This window comes from Somniosus microcephalus, chromosome 4, assembly GCF_052327205.1.
Source record: "Somniosus microcephalus isolate GS21.2 chromosome 4, FLI_Smic_1.0, whole genome shotgun sequence".
NCBI lineage: Eukaryota > Metazoa > Chordata > Chondrichthyes > Squaliformes > Somniosidae > Somniosus > Somniosus microcephalus.
In genome coordinates, this window is record NC_140990.1 from 156,185,010 (window position 1) to 156,202,658 (window position 17,649).

Consider the following 17,649-nt stretch of genomic DNA (forward strand, 5'->3'; position numbering starts at 1 on the left):
GGATCTCCAGATATAGGACTGTGAGAGAGGTTAAAGGGATCTCCAGATATAGGACTGTGAGAGAGGTTAGAGGGATCTCCAGATATAGGACTGTGACAGGGTAGAGGGATCCCCAGGATAAAGGACTGTGAGAGAGGTTAGAGAGTTCAGCAGATACAGGACTGTGAGAGAGTTTAGAGAGATTTATATATATATGACTGTGAGAGAGGTTAGACAGATCTCCAGGATAAAGGGCTGTGAGAGAGGATGGAGAGATCTCCAGATGCAGGACTGTGAGAGAGGTTAGCGAGATCTCCAGGATACAGGACCGTGAGAGAGGATAGAGAGATCTCCAGATACAGGACTGTGAGAGAGGGGATAGAGGGGACTCCCCAGATACAGGAGTGTGAGAGAGGGGTTAAAGCGGACACCCCAGATACAGGAGTGTGAGAGAGGGGTTAAAGCGGACACCCCAGATACAGGAGTGTGAGAGAGGGGTTAAAGCGGACACCCCAGATACAGGAGTGTGAGAGAGGGGATTCTCCAGATACAGGAGTGTGAGAGAGTGGTTCGAGAGGACTCTCCAGATACAGGAGTGTGAGAGAGGGGTTAGAGGGGACTCTCCAGATACAGGAGTGTGAGAGAGGGGTTAGAGGGGACTCTCCAGATACAGGAGTGTGAGAGAGGGGTTAGAGGGGACTCTCCAGATACAGGAGTGTGAGAGAGGGGTTCGAGGGGACTCTCCAGATACAGGAGTGTGAGAGAGTGGTTAGAGGGGACTCTCCAGATACAGGAGTGTGAGAGAGGGGTTAGAGGGGACTCTCCAGATACAGGAGTGTGAGAGAGTGATTGGAGGGACCTCCCCAGATACAGGAGAGTGAGAGAGGGGTTCGAGGGGACTCTCCAGAAACAGGAGTGTGAGAGAGGGGTTAGAGGGGACTCTCTAGATACAGGAGTGTGAGAGAGGGGTTAGAGGGACCTCCCCAGATACAGGAGTGTGAGAGAGGGGTTAGACGGGACTCTCTAGATACAGGAGTGTGAGAGAGGGGTTAGAGGGACCTCCCCAGATACAGGAGAGTGAGAGAGGGGTTAGACGGGACTCTCCAGAAACAGGAGTGTGAGAGAGGGGTTAGAGGGGACTCTCTAGATACAGGAGTGTGAGAGAGGGGTTAGAGGGACCTCCCCAGATACAGGAGTGTGAGAGAGGGGTTAGAGGGGACTCTCCAGACACAGGAGTGTGAGAGAGGTGTTAGAGGGGACTCCCCAGATACAGGAGAGTGAGAGAGGTGTTAGAGGGGACTCCCCAGATACAGGAGTGTGGGAGAGAGGGGTTAGAGTGAGCTCTTCAGATACAGGAGTGTGAGCGAGGGGTTAGAGGGACCTCCCCAGATACAGGAGTGTGAGAGAGGGGATAGAGGGGACTCCCCAGATACAGGAGTGTGAGAGAGGGGTTAAAGCGGACACCCCAGATACAGGAGTGTGAGAGAGGGGTTAAAGCGGACACCCCAGATACAGGAGTGTGAGAGAGGGGATTCTCCAGATACAGGAGTGTGAGAGAAGGGTTAGAGAGACCTTCCTAGATACAGGAGTGTGAGAGAGGGGTTAGAGGGAGCTCCCCAGATATAGGAGTGTGAGAGAGGGGTTAGAGGGACCTCCCCAGATGCAGGAGTGTGAGAGGGGTTAGAGGGGACTCTCCAGATACAGGAGTGTGAGAGAGCGGTTAGAGGGGACTCCCCAGATACAGGAGTATGAGAGAGGGGTTAGAGGGACAGCCCCAGATACAGGAGTGTGAGAGAGGGGTTAGAGGGGACTCCACAGATACAGGAGTATGAGAGAGGGGTTTGAGGGACAGCCCCAGATACAGGAGTGTGAGAGGGGTTAGAGGGAACTCCCCAGATACAGGAGTGTGAGAGAGGCATTAGAGGGGACTTCCCAGATACAGGAGAGTGAGAGAGGAGTTAGAGAGACCTTCCCAGATACAGGAGTGTGAGAGAGGGGTTAGAGGGACCACCCCAGAGACAGGAGTGTGAGGGAGGGGTTAGAGGGGAGTCCCCAGATACAGGAGTGTGAGAGAGGGGTTAGAGGGAGCTCCCCAGATATAGGAGTGTGAGAGTGGGGTTAGAGGGACCTCCCCAGATGCAGGAGTGTGAGAGGGGTTAGAGGGGACTCTCCAGATACAGGAGTGTGAGAGAGGGGTTAGAGGGGACTCACCAGATACAGGAGTATGAGAGAGGGGTTAGAGGGACAGCCCCAGATACAGGAGTGTGAGAGGGGTTAGAGGGAACTCCCCAGATACAGGAGTGTGAGAGAGGGGTTAGAGGGACCACCCCAGAGACAGGAGTGTGAGGGAGGGGTTAGAGGGGAGTCCCCAGATACGGGAGTGTGAGAGAGGATTTAGAGAGACCTTCCGCGATACAGGAGTGTGAGAGAGGGGTTAGAGGGACCTTCCCAGATACAGGTGTGTGAGAGAGGGGTTAGAGGAGACTCCCCAGATACAGGAGTGTGAGAGAGGGGTTAGAGGGACCTCCCCAGATACAGGAGTGTGAGAGAGGGGTTGGAGGGGACTCCCCAGATACAGGAGTGTGAGAAGGGGGTTAGAGGGGACACCCCAGATACAGGAGTGTGAGAGAGGTGTTCGAGGGACCTCCCCAGATGCAGGAGTGTGAGAGAGTGGTTAGAGGGGACTCCCCAGATACAGGAGTGTGAGAGGGGGGTTAGAGGGGATGCCCCAGACACAGGAGTGTGAGAGAGGGGTTAGAGGGGACTCCCCAGATACAGGAGTGTGAGAGGGGGGTTAGAGGGGATGCCCCAGATACAGGAGTGTGAGAGAGGGGTTAGAGGGGACTGTCCAGATACAGGAGTGTGAGAGAGGAGTTAGAGGGACCTCCCCAGATACAGGAGTGTGAGAGAGGGGTTAGAGGTGACTCCCCAGATACAGGAGTGCGAGAGGGGGGTTAGAGGGGATGCCCCAGATACAGGAGTGTGAGAGAGGGGTTAGAGGGGACTGTCCAGATACAGGAGTGTGAGAGAGGAGTTAGAGGGACCTCCCCAGATACAGGAGTATGAGAGAGGGGTTAGAGGGACCTCCCCAGATACAGGAGTGCGAGAGGGGTTAGAGAGACCTCCCCAGATACAGGATTGAGAGAAAGTGGTTAGAGGGATCTCCCCAGATACAGGAGTATGAGAGAGGAGTTAGAGGGACCTCCCTATATACAGAAGTGTGAGAGAGAAGTTAGAGGGACCTCCCCAGATACAGGAGTGTGAGAGAGGGGTTAGAGGTGACTCCCCAGATACAGGAGTGTGAGCGAGGAGTTAGAGGGACCTCCCCAGATACAGGAGTGTGAGAGAGGGGTTAGAGGGGACCTCCTCAGATACAGGAGTGTGAGAGGGGTTTTAGAGGGATCTCCCCAGATACAGGAGTGTGAGAGAGCGGTTAGAGGGACTTCCTCAGATACAGGAGTGAGAGAGAGGGGTTAGAGGGACCTCCCCAGATGCAGGATTGTGAGAGAGGGGTTAGAGGGGACTCCCCAGATACAGGAGTGTGAGAGAGGGGTTAGAGGAGACTTTCCAGATACAGGAGCATAAGAGAGGGGTTAGAGAGACCTGCCCAGATACAGGAGTGTGAGAGAGGAGTTAGAGGGGACTCCCCAGATACAGGAGTGTGAGCGAGGAGTTAGAGGGACCTCCCCAGATATAGGAGTGTGAGAGAGGGGTTAGCGAGACCTCTCCTGATACAGGAGTGTGAGAGACGGGTTAGAGGGGACTCCCCACATACAGGAGTGTGAGAGAAGGGTTAGAGCGACCTCTACAGATACAGGAGTGTGAGAGAGGTTTTAGAGGAGCCTTTCCAGCACAGTACATGTCCCACCATCTCAAAGAAATCATCAATGTTTTCAGTCTCCAATATAAAGCTGTTTTTGATGTTTGTTTAAGGGTAACATTGTACATGTTGTGGGGAATTTCAGTGCTTTGAGACTTCCTGAGGTCGTGAAAGGCGCTAATATAATTGCAAGTCTTTCTTTGATTAACATTTTCGCATCAATGCTCCGTTCGAGAATCTGTCAGAAGCTGCTGTGGGGCCATGAGCAATGCTGAGCAGCTTGCCCCGAAGTTCCTGCATTAAATGTACTGTGCAGTGTGAGGCTGAGTCTCACACAGCAGAAACTCCCAGGCTCCATCCTCAGTCTCTGCTAAGTGAGCTGGTTATAGCTGGGGAGCTACATTGAGTCTCAGCATGGAGAAGGAAGTGGGTAGAAATCAGCCAACAACCCTTCTGCTGCAATGTGTGTGCGTGTGCAGATCTCTGGTAAGGGTAGGGTCAGCAGTGATGGCCCCCGCTGGTTAAATGGCTGGTCAGCAGTCATGGAGCTGGCTTACATGTGGGCAAGCTGCCCGAGGTCATCTGAAGCTCATGAAACTCATATCCAGCACGAGTCAGTGCCTTGGGGAGAAGAGAGAATGCTGGGAGGGGGAAAAATACCAAACACCAGAACCAACACAAACCTGCAAATGAGTCCCACCACAAAAATCACAATGGCAGCCACGTCCATCCGATTCCAGGTGCTGCTGATGTACAGGAGCGCTTTCCTCCGGAACCCTAACACGCTCGGATTATAGGTCAGCTGCAAATCAGACCAACATCTCGTTAGATAAGCCCCGAGAGAACGCAGGACAGTAACGCTGCAGAGTTAGTGTCACAGGAACAGGAGGAGGCCATTCAGCCCCTCGAGCCTGTTCCTCTATTCAATGAGATCATGGCCGATCTGTATCTTAACTCCATCTACCCGCCTTGGTTCCATATCCCTTAATACCCCTGCCTAACAAAAATCTATCAATCTCAGGTTTGACATTTTCAATTGAGCCCCAGCATTTTTGGGGGAGAGGATTCCAGACTTTCACTGTCCTTTGTGTGAAGAAGTGCTTCCTGACATCACCCCTGAACGGCCTGGCTCTCATTCTAAGGTTATGTCCCCTTGTTCTGGACTCTCCCACCAGAGGAAATAGTTTCGATATCACCTCCTTTTAAAAATTTTAAACACCGCAATTAGATCACCCCTAAATCTTCTAAACTCAAGGGACTATAAGGCTAGACTATGGAACCAGCCCTCATAATTTAACCCTTTTAGCCCCGGTATCTGGTGAATCTGCGCTGCTCCCCCTCCCCCTCCAATATCTCCTCCCTGAGGTGCGGTGCCCAGAACTGAACGCAGTGTCCAGATGGGGTCTAACCAGAGCTCTGTACAGCTGGAGCATCACTTCCCCCCCTCTGTATTCCAGCCCTTGAGATAAAGGCCAACATTCCATTAGCCTTTTTCATATTTTTTGTACCTGTCCACTAGTTTTTAGTGATTTCTGTATTTGGACCTCTAAATCTCTCTGCTCATCCCCATTCCCATCTTCTCACCGTTTAGAAAATACTCTGATCTATCTTTCATGGGTCCAAAGTGGATGACCTCACATTCTCCCACGTTGAACTCCATCAGCCACAGTTTTGCCCACTCACTTAATTCATCAATGTCCCTTTGCAACTTTCTGCCCCCATCTAAACTATTTACTGTGTCACTTAACTTAGTGTCACATGTCCCAACTCCACCAGTGACATGTTTGAGGTAACAACTTTAAAACAACAGAAGATTTGTGCTCGTCAAAGTCAGGGAATGGCAATGCTGGAAATGGAATGCATTCCAATGTGGTCAGCCAGTGTCCCCATCAAACACTCCCAGGGCACGTACAGCACGAGTTAGATACAGAGTAAAGTTCCCTCTACACTGTCCCATCAAACACTCCCAGGGCAGGTACAGCACGAGTTAGATACAGAGTAAAGACCCCTCTACACTGTCCCATCAAACACTCCTAGGGCAGGTACAGCACGAGTTAGATACAGAGTAAAGACCCCTCTACACTGTCCCATCAAACACTCCCAGGGCAGGTACAGCACGGGTTAGATACAGAGTAAAGCTCCCTCTACACTGTCCCATCAAACACTCCCAGGGCAGGTACAGCACGGGTTAGATACAGAGTAAAGCTCCCTCTACACTGTCCCATCAAACACTCCCAGGGCAGGTACAGCAGGGGTTAGATACAGAGTAAAGCTCCCTCTACCCTGTCCCATCAAACACTCCCAGGGCAGGTACAGCACGGGTTAGATACAGAGTAAAGTTCCCTCTACACTGTCCCATCAAACACTCCCAGGGCAGGTACAGCACGGGTTAGATACAGAGTAAAGCTCCCTCTACACTGTCCCATCAAACACTCCCAGGGCAGGTACAGTACAGGTTAGATACAGAGTAAAGCTCCCTCTACACTGTCCCATCAAACACCCCCAGGGCAGGTACAGCACGGGTTAGATACAGAGTAAAGCTCCCTCTACACTGTCCCATCAAACATTCCCAGGGCAGGTACAGCACGGGTAAGATACAGGGTAAAGCTCCCTCTACACTGTCCCATCAAACACTCCCAGGGCAGGTACAGCACGGGTTAGATACAGAGTAAAGTTCCCTCTTCACTGTCCCATCAAACACTCCCAGGGCAGGTACAGCACGGGTTAGAAACAGAGTAAAGCTCCCTCTACACTGTCCCATCAAACACTCCCAGGGCAGGTACAGCACGGGTTAGATACAGAGTAAAGCTCCTTCTACACTGTCCCATCAAACACTCCCGGGGCAGGTACAGCACGGGTTAGATACAGAGTAAAGCTCCCTCTACACTGTCCCATCAAACACTCCCAGGGCAGGTACAGCACGGGTTAGATACAGAGTAAAGCTCCTTCTACACTGTCCCATCAAACACTCCCAGGGCAGGTACAGCACGGGTTAGATACAGAGTAAAGCTCCCTCTACACTGTCCCATCAAACACTCCCAGGGCAGGTACAGCATGGGTTAGATACAGAGTAAAGCTCCCTCTACACTGTCCCATCAAACACTCCCAGGGCAGGTACAGCACAGGTAAGATACAGAGTAAAGCTCCCTCTACACTGTCCCATCAAACACTCCCAGGGCAGGTACAGCACGGGTTAGATACAGAGTAAAGCTCCCTCTACACTGTCCCATCAAACACTCCCAGGGCAGGTACAGCACGGGTTAGATACAGAGTAAAGCTCCTTCTACACTGTCCCATCAAACACTCCCAGGGCAGGTACAGCACGGGTTAGATACAGAGTAAAGCTCCCTCTACACTGTCCCATCAAACACTCCCAGGGCAGGTACAGCACGGGTTAGATACAGAGTAAAGCTCCTTCTACACTGTCCCATCAAACACTCCCAGGGCAGGTACAGCACGGGTTAGATACAGAGTAAAGCTCCCTCTACACTGTCCCATCAAACACTCCCAGGGCAGGTACAGCACGGGTTAGATACAGAGTAAAGCTCCTTCTACACTGTCCCATCAAACACTCCCGGGGCAGGTACAGCACGGGTTAGATACAGAGTAAAGCTCCCTCTACACTGTCCCATCAAACACTCCCAGGGCAGGTACAGCACGGGTTAGATACAGAGTAAAGCTCCTTCTACACTGTCCCATCAAACACTCCCAGGGCAGGTACAGCACGGGTTAGATACAGAGTAAAGCTCCCTCTACACTGTCCCATCAAACACTCCCAGGGCAGGTACAGCATGGGTTAGATACAGAGTAAAGCTCCCTCTACACTGTCCCATCAAACACTCCCAGGGCAGGTACAGCACAGGTAAGATACAGAGTAAAGCTCCCTCTACACTGTCCCATCAAACACTCCCAGGGCAGGTACAGCACAGGTTAGATACAGAGTAAAGCTCCCTCTACACTGTCCCATCAAACACTCCCAGGGCAGGTACAGCACGGGTTAGATACAGAGTAAAGCTCCCTCTACACTGTCCCATCAAACACTCCTGGGGCAGGTACAGTACAGGTTAGATACAGAGTAAAGCTCCCTCTACTCTGTCCCATCAAACACTCCCAGGGCAGGTACAGTACGGGTTAGATACAGAGTAAAGCTCCCTCTACACTGTCCCATCAAACACTCCCAGGGCAGGTACAGCAGGGGTTAGATACAGAGTAAAGCTCCCTCTACACTGTCCCATCAAACACTCCCAGGGCAGGTACAGCAGGGGTTAGATACAAAGTAAAGCTCCCTCTACACTGTCCCATCAAACACTCCCAGGGCAGGTACAGCACGGGTTAGATACAGAGTAAAGCTCCCTCTACTCTGTCCTACCTCACAGTCCCAATCTCAAAAGTGTGCCCCCTACTGTACCATTGGAACATTTATTTTATTTCCCATCCATTTGCCTCCCTGATGAGACTGCTAATTAGTTGTTCATTTGTTGTGCGGGTCCATGCTCTCTTGAGATTGGATTGATTCTGTATTGAATGTCTTGCACTTTGGATGGTACCTTGCAGTGAGAAGGAGAGAGCTTAATTCCTTTGCCTGGTGCTGGAATTGACCAGAGCTCCCCGAGGCGAAGGGACTGCGCCTAACCCCAAGGACCGTCCTTAGCTATTGTACTCAGTTGCTCCCTTGCCCATGCATGACAGAAACTTAGGCCTTACCTGTCGTATTTCTTCAATCACCAGGGTAGAAAGCCAAACGTAGAGAAGATATTCCCTCTCTGAAGGTAGGCTCTGGAAATCGATCAGCAGAACGTAGGAGAAAAGCCAGAGGAAACCAAAATAGGCCACCACATTCCAGTAAAAGACCACCACGGGCGCCGTGTAGAAAGCTTTCAGCTGCTGCCACCACGACAGAGGCTTCACATCCTGATCATCACAAGGAGGCAACAGGACCGTCCTTCAAACAGAGCCAGCAAAAGACATGGCAGCTCAGCGAACTGGAACATGACAACGCACATCAGGAGGCTCGTTTGTTTGTGAAACTTTTATTCGGATTGTCAAGATGACGATGTCAGTGTTGGGAATGGAACTCTTTTCCATTACTGGCACCGACTATCAGAATCATACACAAGGGCAGGATCAGCACGGGTTAGATACAGAGTAAAGCTCCCTCTACACTGTCCCATCAAACACTCCCAGGGCAGGTACAGCACGGGTTAGATACAGAGTAAAGCTCCCTCTACACTGTCCCATCAAACACTCCCAGGGCAGGATCAGCACGGGTTAGATACAGAGTAAAGCTCCCTCTACAATGCCCCAAACACTCCTGGGGCAGGTACAGCACGGGTTAGATACAGAGCAAAGCTCCCTATACACTGTCCCATCAAACACTCCCAGGGCAGGTACAGCACAACAACAACAACAAAACAACTTGTATTTATATAGCGCATTTAACGTAGTAAAGTATCCCAAGGCACTGCACAGGAGTATTAAAAGACAAACAAATCTGACACCGAGCCACATAAGGATAAATTAGGGCAGGTGACCAAAAGCTTGGTCAAAGAGGTAGGTTTTAAGGAGCGTCTTAAAGGAGGAAAGAGAGGTAGCGAGGCAGAGAGGTTTAGGCAGGGAATTCCAGAGCTTAGGGCTGAGGCAACAGAAGGCACGGCCACCAATGGTTGAACGATTATAATCGGGGATGCTCAAGAGGGCAGAATTAGAGGAGCACAGATATCTCGGGGGGTTGTGGGGCTGAAGGAGAATACAGAGATAGGGAGGGGTACGGCCATGGAGGGATTTGAAAACAAGGATGAGAATTTTGAAATCGAGGCATTGCTTAATGGAGAGCCAATGTAGGTCAGTGAGCACAGGGGTGATGGGTGAACGGGACTTGGTGCGAGTTAGGACATGGGCAGCCGAGTTTTGGATGAACTCAAGTTTACGTAGGGTGGAATGTGGGAGGCCAGCCAGGAATGCGTTGGAATAGTCAAGTCTAGAGGTAACAAAGGCATGGATGAGGGTTTCAGCAGCGGATGAGCTGAGGCAGGGGCAGAGATGGGCGATGTTAGGGAGGTGGAAATAGGCGGTCTTAGTTATGCTGCGGATATGTGATCAGAAGCTCATTTCAGGGTCAAATATGACACCAAGGTTGCGAACAGTGTGGTTCAGCCTCAGACAGATGTTAGGGAGAGGGATGGAGTCAGTGGCTAGGGAACTGAGTTTGTGGCAGGGACTGAAAACAATGGCTTCAGTCGTCCCAATATTTAATTGGAGAAAATTTCTTCTCCTCCAGAACTGGATATCGGATAAGCTGTCTGACAATTTAGAGACCGTGGAGGGGTCGGGAGAAGTGGTAGTGAGGTAGAGCTGGGTGTCATCAGCGTACCTGTGGAAACTCATGCTGTCTTTTCAGATGATGTCGCCAAGGGGCAACATGTAGATGGAAATAGGAGGGAGCCAAGGATAGATCCTTAGGGGACACCAGAGGTAACGATGCGGGAGCAGGAAGAGAAGCCGTTGCAGGTGATTCTCTAGCTACAATTATTTAGATAAGAATGGAACCAGGCGAGTGCAGTCCCACCCAGCTGGACGACGGTGGAGAGGTGTTGGAGAAGGATGGAGTGGTCAACTGTGTCAAAGGCTGCAGACAAGTCAAGAAGAACGAGGAGGAATAGTTTAACTTTTTCACAGTCACAAAGGATGTCATTTGTGACTTTGATGAGAGCTGTTTTGGTACTGTGGCAGGGGCGGAAACCTGATTGGAGTCATTCAAACATGGAATTTCGGGAAAGATTGGCACAAATTTGGGAGGCAACAACATGTTCAAGGACTTTGGAGAGGAAAGGGAGGTTGGAGATGGGGTGGTAGTTTGCAAGGGCGGAGTGGTCAAGGGTTGGGTTTTTGAGGAGAGGGGTGTTGACGGCAGATTTGAGGGAGAGGGGGACAGTACCGGAGGAGAGAGAACCGTTAACAATGTAAGCTAACATGGGAGCCAGAAATGGATGTTGGGTGGTCAGCAGTTTGGTAGGAATAGGGTTAGATATAGAGTAAAGCTCCCTCTATACTGTCTCATCAAACACTCCCAGGGCAGGTACAGCACAGGTTAGATACAGAGTAAAGCTCCCTCTACACTGTCCCATCAAGCACTCGCGGGGCAGGTACTGATGTGCCTCAATGAATCCGAGACTCGACGTTAACGGAGCAAAGCAAGGCTTTTATTAACTAAGAAAGTAATACACAGTGGAGAAGTGTCTCCCATCCAAAGATCTGCTGCACTGTCTGTGAGACAGTGCAGCCTGCTTAAGTAGTGGCCAGGTATGGGCGGAGCCCTACACACAATACAGTACCGGTGGGGAAATGAAACTGAAACTAAACTAAACACAGAGAATACAGTGCCTGAGAACACAGAGAATACAGTGCCTGATGAACAGCATATTTCATCACATTCACCCCTTCTATAGATTTAGTCTGTTCGGGGGTTTGATAGTCCTCTGTGACCGACGTGGTGCCGCGGGTGTCGGCTGGGTGTCCCCGGTGGCCTCCTGGGTCTCTGCCGGGGGCGCCGCCAGGGTTATTGAAGGGGTAGTTGGTGGGGGCACCATTGGTCGATGTTCTTCCGGGGGTGATGAAAGAGTAGTGGGTGCGTAAGAGTTGCTGTGATCGCTGTTGCTGTTGTTGTCGTGGTTGTTGTCGTTACCGGCTGGGGCGATGTCTTTCATGGACACGGTGTCCTCCCTTCCGTCGGCGTGCCGGACATACGCGTATTGGGGGTTGGCGTGGAGTAGGTGCACTGACTCCACGAGAGGGTCCGTCTTGTGGCCCCTCACATGCCTTCGTACAAATACCGGACCTGGGGTGGAGAGCCATGACGGCATGGATACGCCTGAGGTGGATTTCCGGGGAAAGACAAACATTCGTTCATGAGGCGTGGCATTAGTGGCAGTACACAATAGCGACCGTATCGAATGGAGCAGATCTGGGAGGACTTCCTGCCAGCGGGAGATAGGGAGGCCCTTGGTCCTTAGAGCTAGAGTGACTGCTTTCCATACTGTCCCGTTCTCTCGCTCCACCTGGCCGTTACCCTGGGGGTTGTAGCTGGTGGTACGGCTCGTGGCGATCCCCCTGGACAGCATGTACTGGCGTAGCTCTTCACTCATGAAGGACGCCCCCCTATCCATGTGGATGTAGCTTGGCATACCGAACAGGCAGAATAGGCTGTTGAGGCATTTAATGACCGTGGCGCTGGTCATGTCTGGGCAGGGGAAGGCGAATGGGAAACGGGAGTATTCGTCCACAATGTTCAGGAAGTAAACATTGCGGTCGACTGACGGGAGGGGGCCCTTGAAATCTAAGCTGAGCCGCTCAAAGGGCCGTGTAGCTTTGATTAAGTGGGCTCTATCTGGGCGGTAGAACCGAGGCTTGCACTCAGCGCAAGTGCGGCAGTTCCTGGTCAGAGACCGAACTTCCTCAATCGAGTAGGGTAAGTTGCGAGACTTTATGAAGTGGAACAGCCGCGTGACCCCTGGGTGGCAGAGGTCGTTGTGGAGGGTCTGTAGCCGATCCCCGGTGGCGCTGGCACACATCCCTCGTGAGAGGGCGTCGGGGGATTCGTTAAGGGCCCCTGGCCGGTAAATGATGTCATACTCGAAGGTGGAGAGCTCGATCTGCCACCTGAGAATCTTATCATTTTTAATCTTCCCCTTCTGTTTATTATTAAACATAAACGCTACCGACCGTTGGTCGGTAAGTAGGGTGAAGCGTTTGCCGGCTAGGTAGTGGCGCCAGTGGCGCACTGCCTCCACGATGGCTTGGGCCTCCTTTTCCACGGAGGAGTGTCTGATCTCGGGCCCTTGGAGGGTCCTCGAGAAGAAAGCTACGGGCCGCCCCGCCTGGTTGAGGGTGGCCGCCAAGGCAAAGTCAGACGCATCACTTTCCACTTGAAATGGAGTGTTCTCGTCCACTGCCTGTAGCGTGGCCCGCTCAATATCCTGCTTAATGCTTTTGAAGGCGGCGTGGGCCTCAGCAGAGAGCGGAAAAGAGGATGCTTTCAAGAGGGGGCGGGCTTTGTCGGAGTAGTTGGGGACCCATTGGGAATAATAAGAAAATAACCCCAGGCACCTTTTCAGGGCTTTGGGAGTGTTGGGCAGGGGCAGCTCCCGTAGGGGGCGCAATCGGTCGGGGTCTGGTCCGATTTCCCCATTCTCCACCACGCTGCCTAGTATGCAGAGGCGCGTGGTGTTGAAAACGCACTTGTCCTCGTTGTAAGTGAGGTTGAGTTTTTGTGCGGTTTTCAGGAACCTCTCGAGGTTCGAGTCGTGATCCTGCTGGTTGTGACCGCAGATGGTGACGTTGTCGAGGTAGGGGAAGGTTGCCTGCAAGTGGTGGTCATCGACCATGTGGCCCATTTCCCTCTGGAAGACCGAGACCCCATTCGTCACCCCAAAGGGGACTCTGAGGAATTGGTAGAGGCGTCCGTTCGCCTCGAAGGCGGTGTACAGGCGGTCCTCTGGTCTGATAGGGAGCTGGTGGTACGCTGACTTGAGGTCGATGGTGGAGAACACCCGGTATTGGGCGATTTGGTTCACCATCTCGGATATGCGGGGTAGCGGGTAGGCGACTAGCTGGGTGTATAGATTAACCGTCTGGCTATAATCTATCACCATCCGCTTCTTCTCGCTACCCCTCACCACCACCACTTGGGCGCGCCACGGGCTGTTGCTGCGTTCAATAATGCGCTCCTTCAGGAGCCTGTCTACCTCGGTCGCGATAAACCGCCTGTCCTCCCAGCTGTACCTCCTGCTTTTGGTCGCTATTGGCCAGCAGTTGGGAGTAAGGTTCGCGAATAGCGAAGGCGGCTTTACCTTCAGGGTAGCCAGACCGCACACTGTGAGGGGCGGCTGGGACCCACCGTAATTGAGCGTGATGCTTTGGTGGTGGCACTGGAAATCCAGGCCCAAGATCACGCTCGCACATAGATTCTTCATGATTAACAATTTAAAATTATCGTATACAGTTCCGTTAACGGACAATTGTACCGCGCAGTAACCCATAACGGTCGATGTCTGGGTTTTATCAGCCATAGAGATGGTGCCCCGAGCAGGGACCACCGTTAGAGAGAGTTGTTGTGCTAGTTCAGGGTGGATAAAACTCTCCGTGCTTCCACTGTCAATTAAACATTTAACCCCGCACCCGTTTACCTCGATGTCCACCATTGATTTGGATAGCGGGTGCGGTCTGGTCTGGTCCACTGTGACCGATGCCACTGTAGGGCCCTGATTGAGACAAGATGGCGTCCACGCTGTCTGCTCACAAGATGGCGGACCCCACGAGGTCGGGCAAATGGCGTCCAAAATGGCCGCTCCCACGGCGCACACGCGGCGGTGGCGGGTTTTCCAGCGGGGTTCCCTCTGCACACCTTCCCAAAGTGCCCCTTCTTACCACACTTAAAGCAGGTGGTGCCTTTCGCCGGGCACAGGTTTCTGGTGTGCTTCGGCTGCCCGCAGAAGTAGCAGTTGGGGCCCCGACGCGTCGCGGCTGTCGTAGGGCTTCTGGGGGGAGAGCGGGGCCCTGACGGTGTCGGGCTGCCGGGCGGGGAAGATGTCTTCCAAGATGGCGGCCCCCTTGGTGCACACGTGGCGGCGTGGGCGGCGCGGGCTGAAGAGTAGGCGTCCGAGTTTCTCTGGGCCACATCCAGGGATCGCGCTGTGTCCACAGCCTGTTTCAGGTCCAATCCCGTTTTTTCCAGTAGTCTCTGCTGGATGTAAGTGGAGCTGAGGCCTGTGATAAAGGCATCACAAACAAGCTCATCAGTGTACACTGCGGCTTTTACATCTTGGCACTTGCAGTCTTTGCCAAGCGTTTTCAGGGTGACTAGGAACTCATCCAGCGATTCCCCAGGTCGCTGTGCGCGAGTAGCGAGCAGATGCCTAGCGTACACCTCATTCGTAGGCTGCTGGTAATGCGCCTTTAGGATGTCGCAGGCGGCCGGGTACGTGTCGGCGTCTTGGATGAGGGGCTAAACCCGGTGGCTTACCCAATTCCGCAGGATTCCGAGTTTCATACTTTCGGCGTCCGTAGCGCCTGTGATGGCTACGGAATTGTCCAGGAAGAATTCCATACACTTAAACCAGTGTCCGAAGCGTGCCGATGCGTCCGAAGCATGCTGGTCCAAATCCAAACGTTCAGGTTTCAAGAGTTGATCCATTGCGTTGAAAATTTAGTTAATAAAATTGATGTGCCTCAATGAATCCGAGACTCGACGTTAACGGAGCAAAGCAAGGCTTTTATTAACTAAGAAAGTAATACACAGTGGAGAAGTGTCTCCCATCCAAAGATCTGCTGCACTGTCTGTGAGACAGTGCAGCCTGCTTAAGTAGTGGCCAGGTATGGGCGGAGCCCTACACACAATACAGTACCGGTGGGGAAATGAAACTGAAACTAAACTAAACACAGAGAATACAGTGCCTGAGAACACAGAGAATACAGTGCCTGATGAACGGCATATTTCATCACAGGTACAGCACGGGTTAGATACAGAGTAAAGCTCCCTCTACACTGTCTCATCAAACACTCCCAGGGCAGGTACAGCACGGGTTAGATACACCCCTCAATCTCTCCCCTCCTCTAACACCTTCACCTTACCCCTCACTCCCTCCTCCCGTATAACACTGGGCTTTGGCTCAGCGTCTGCTCCCTTTCTTCCTTTCGCCTCTTCTCCTCACACCCTCCATTCCTTCTTCTTACTTCCACCACCCCACTTAGTCAGCTCTCCTGACTCCCACACCCAGTCCCATTTATTTTTCTGCCTCCCTCACTGCCTTCGAAACCTTTTCGAAGACGACTTCTTTGACTGTGCTGTTGGTTCCTCATGCTAGCCCTCCATTCCTTGTCACCCTTGTTGTTCATTGCTTCTGAATGTCTTCCTTCCCGTGAGGAGTGCTGTAGAAATGCTGGTTGTTGTTGATACTGTCACCTGCGCAGTCAGGACTTGATGGGCAGGGTATCTGGAGCTGAGTAAGGAGGTTCCCATTCCCAGTGACAGACCTAGTCCAGCAGGTCTCCTTAGTTCTGGGTGTTCAAGTATCAGTTCATGTATCGAGCTTACTCATCACACACTGTTAAATCAAACATGATTCTCCACAGAGAGAGACAAAGAGAGAGACAGAGGATGAGAGAGAGATAGAGGCATACAGGGGATGAGAGAGAGATGGGGAAGAAAGAGAGAGAGAGATAGGGGAAGAAAGGGAGAGAGACATGGGAAGAGAGAGAGACAGGGGAAGAAAGGGCGAGAGAGACAGGGAAGAGAGAGAGAGAGACGGGGAAGAGCGAGAGAGAGATTGGGGAAGAGAGAGAGAGAGATTGAGGAAGAGAGAGAGATTGGGGAAGAGAGAGAGAGAGAGACTGGGGAAGAGAGAGAGAGAGACAGGGGAAGAAAGGGAGAGAGAGACGGGGAAGAGAGAGAGACAGGGGAAGAGAGAGAGAGAGACGGGAAAAAAGAAAGAAAAGAAAGAAAGACTTGCATTTATATACCGCATTTCACAACCACCGGACATCTCAAAGCACTTTACAGCCAATGAAGTACTTCTTTAAGTGTAGTCACTGTTGTAATGTAGGAAACGCGGCAGCCAATTTGCACACAGCAAGCTCCCACAAACAGCAATGTGATAATGACCAGATAATCTGTTTTAATGACGTTGATTGAGGGATAAACATTGGCCAGGACACCGGGGAGAACTCCCCTGCTCTTCTTTGAAATAGTGCCATAGGATCTTTTACGTCCACCTGAGAGAGCAGACAGGGCCTCGGTTTAACATCTCATCCAAAAGACGAGAGAGAGAGAGACAGGGGAAGATAGAGAGAGAGAGATAGGGGAAGAGAGAGAGATGAGGAAGACAGAGAGAGAGAGAGAGGCAGGGTAAGATAGACAGGGGAAGAAAGAGAGAGAGAGACAGGGGAAGAAAAAGAGAGAGAGAGACAGAGAGATATATGGGGAAGAGAGCGAGAGACAGGAGTACATAAGAACATAAGAAATAGGAGCAGGAGTAGGCCATTCGGCCCCTTGATGAGTTAAGAGTTAAAGCAGCTTTCTGCTGCGCATGGGTTGTAAATTGGGTAAGAGGATTTTAAAGTAAGGATGTCTTCACAGGAAAGAAAATAGTAGAATGTGCAAGAGTCAGTCAGCCATATCTCCAATGGTCTAGAATGCATCAGCTTGGTCACTTGTAATGGTAATAAAAACAATTAGGGCTGTTAAGTGCCTGGTTGTTTAGTTTATGTTGTTATTCTGTTGGCATTTGTATGTATCTTTAATGTACCGTGATTTATTGGTAGCATGCATAGAATGTAGTGATCAAAGGTGCAAATTGGTATAAGAAATGTAGGGAACACTGTTTAGTAGCTCACACTGGAATCGGATAGTGTGAAGTCTCAAAAGCAGCTCGAGCTCACACTGGTTTTGTGAAGTGTGAGTCTCAGCAGCCCTCGCACTGGTTTGTGTAGTATGAAAAGACTTGTGCACTCATACTGGTTGTGGATAGCATGAGGTTTCAATAAAGACCTGATCCTGCATTACTACAACTGAGTGTGTGTGTAATCTGATGTTTAAAGTAACACAATGAAAAAGAACAAGAAAGCAGTCCAACAGAACCCACTGAGCATCAGTGAGCAGGTTACTGGTGAGTAATTGCCGCTTGATATCACTGTCGACGACACCTTCCATCACTTTGCTGCTGATTGAGAGTAGACTGATGGGGTGATAATTAGCCGGATTGGATTTGTCCTGCTTTTTGAGGACAGGACATACCTGGGCAATTTTCCACTTTGTCGGGTAGGTGCCAGTGTTGTAGCTGTACCGGAACAGCTTGGCT

At 51.5% G+C, this 17,649-nt stretch overlaps 1 protein-coding gene across 2 annotated transcripts in view; it reads right to left on the bottom strand.

Annotated features, from left to right (window-relative positions):
* trpm2 (transient receptor potential cation channel, subfamily M, member 2) overlaps positions 1–17,649 on the bottom strand; it is a 337,017-nt gene that overhangs the window by 140,180 nt on the left and 179,188 nt on the right. For both annotated transcript variants that reach the window (XR_015078103.1, XM_085985384.1), the window contains exons 18-19: positions 8,504–8,741; positions 4,483–4,601 (exon numbers count right to left, since the gene is read on the bottom strand). Coding sequence is in view for 1 of the 2 variants with exons in the window: in XM_085985384.1 (XP_085841510.1) it covers positions 4,483–4,601; positions 8,504–8,741 (357 nt within the window). In the remaining variant the exon portion in view is untranslated. The remainder of the gene's footprint in view (positions 1–4,482; positions 4,602–8,503; positions 8,742–17,649) is intronic.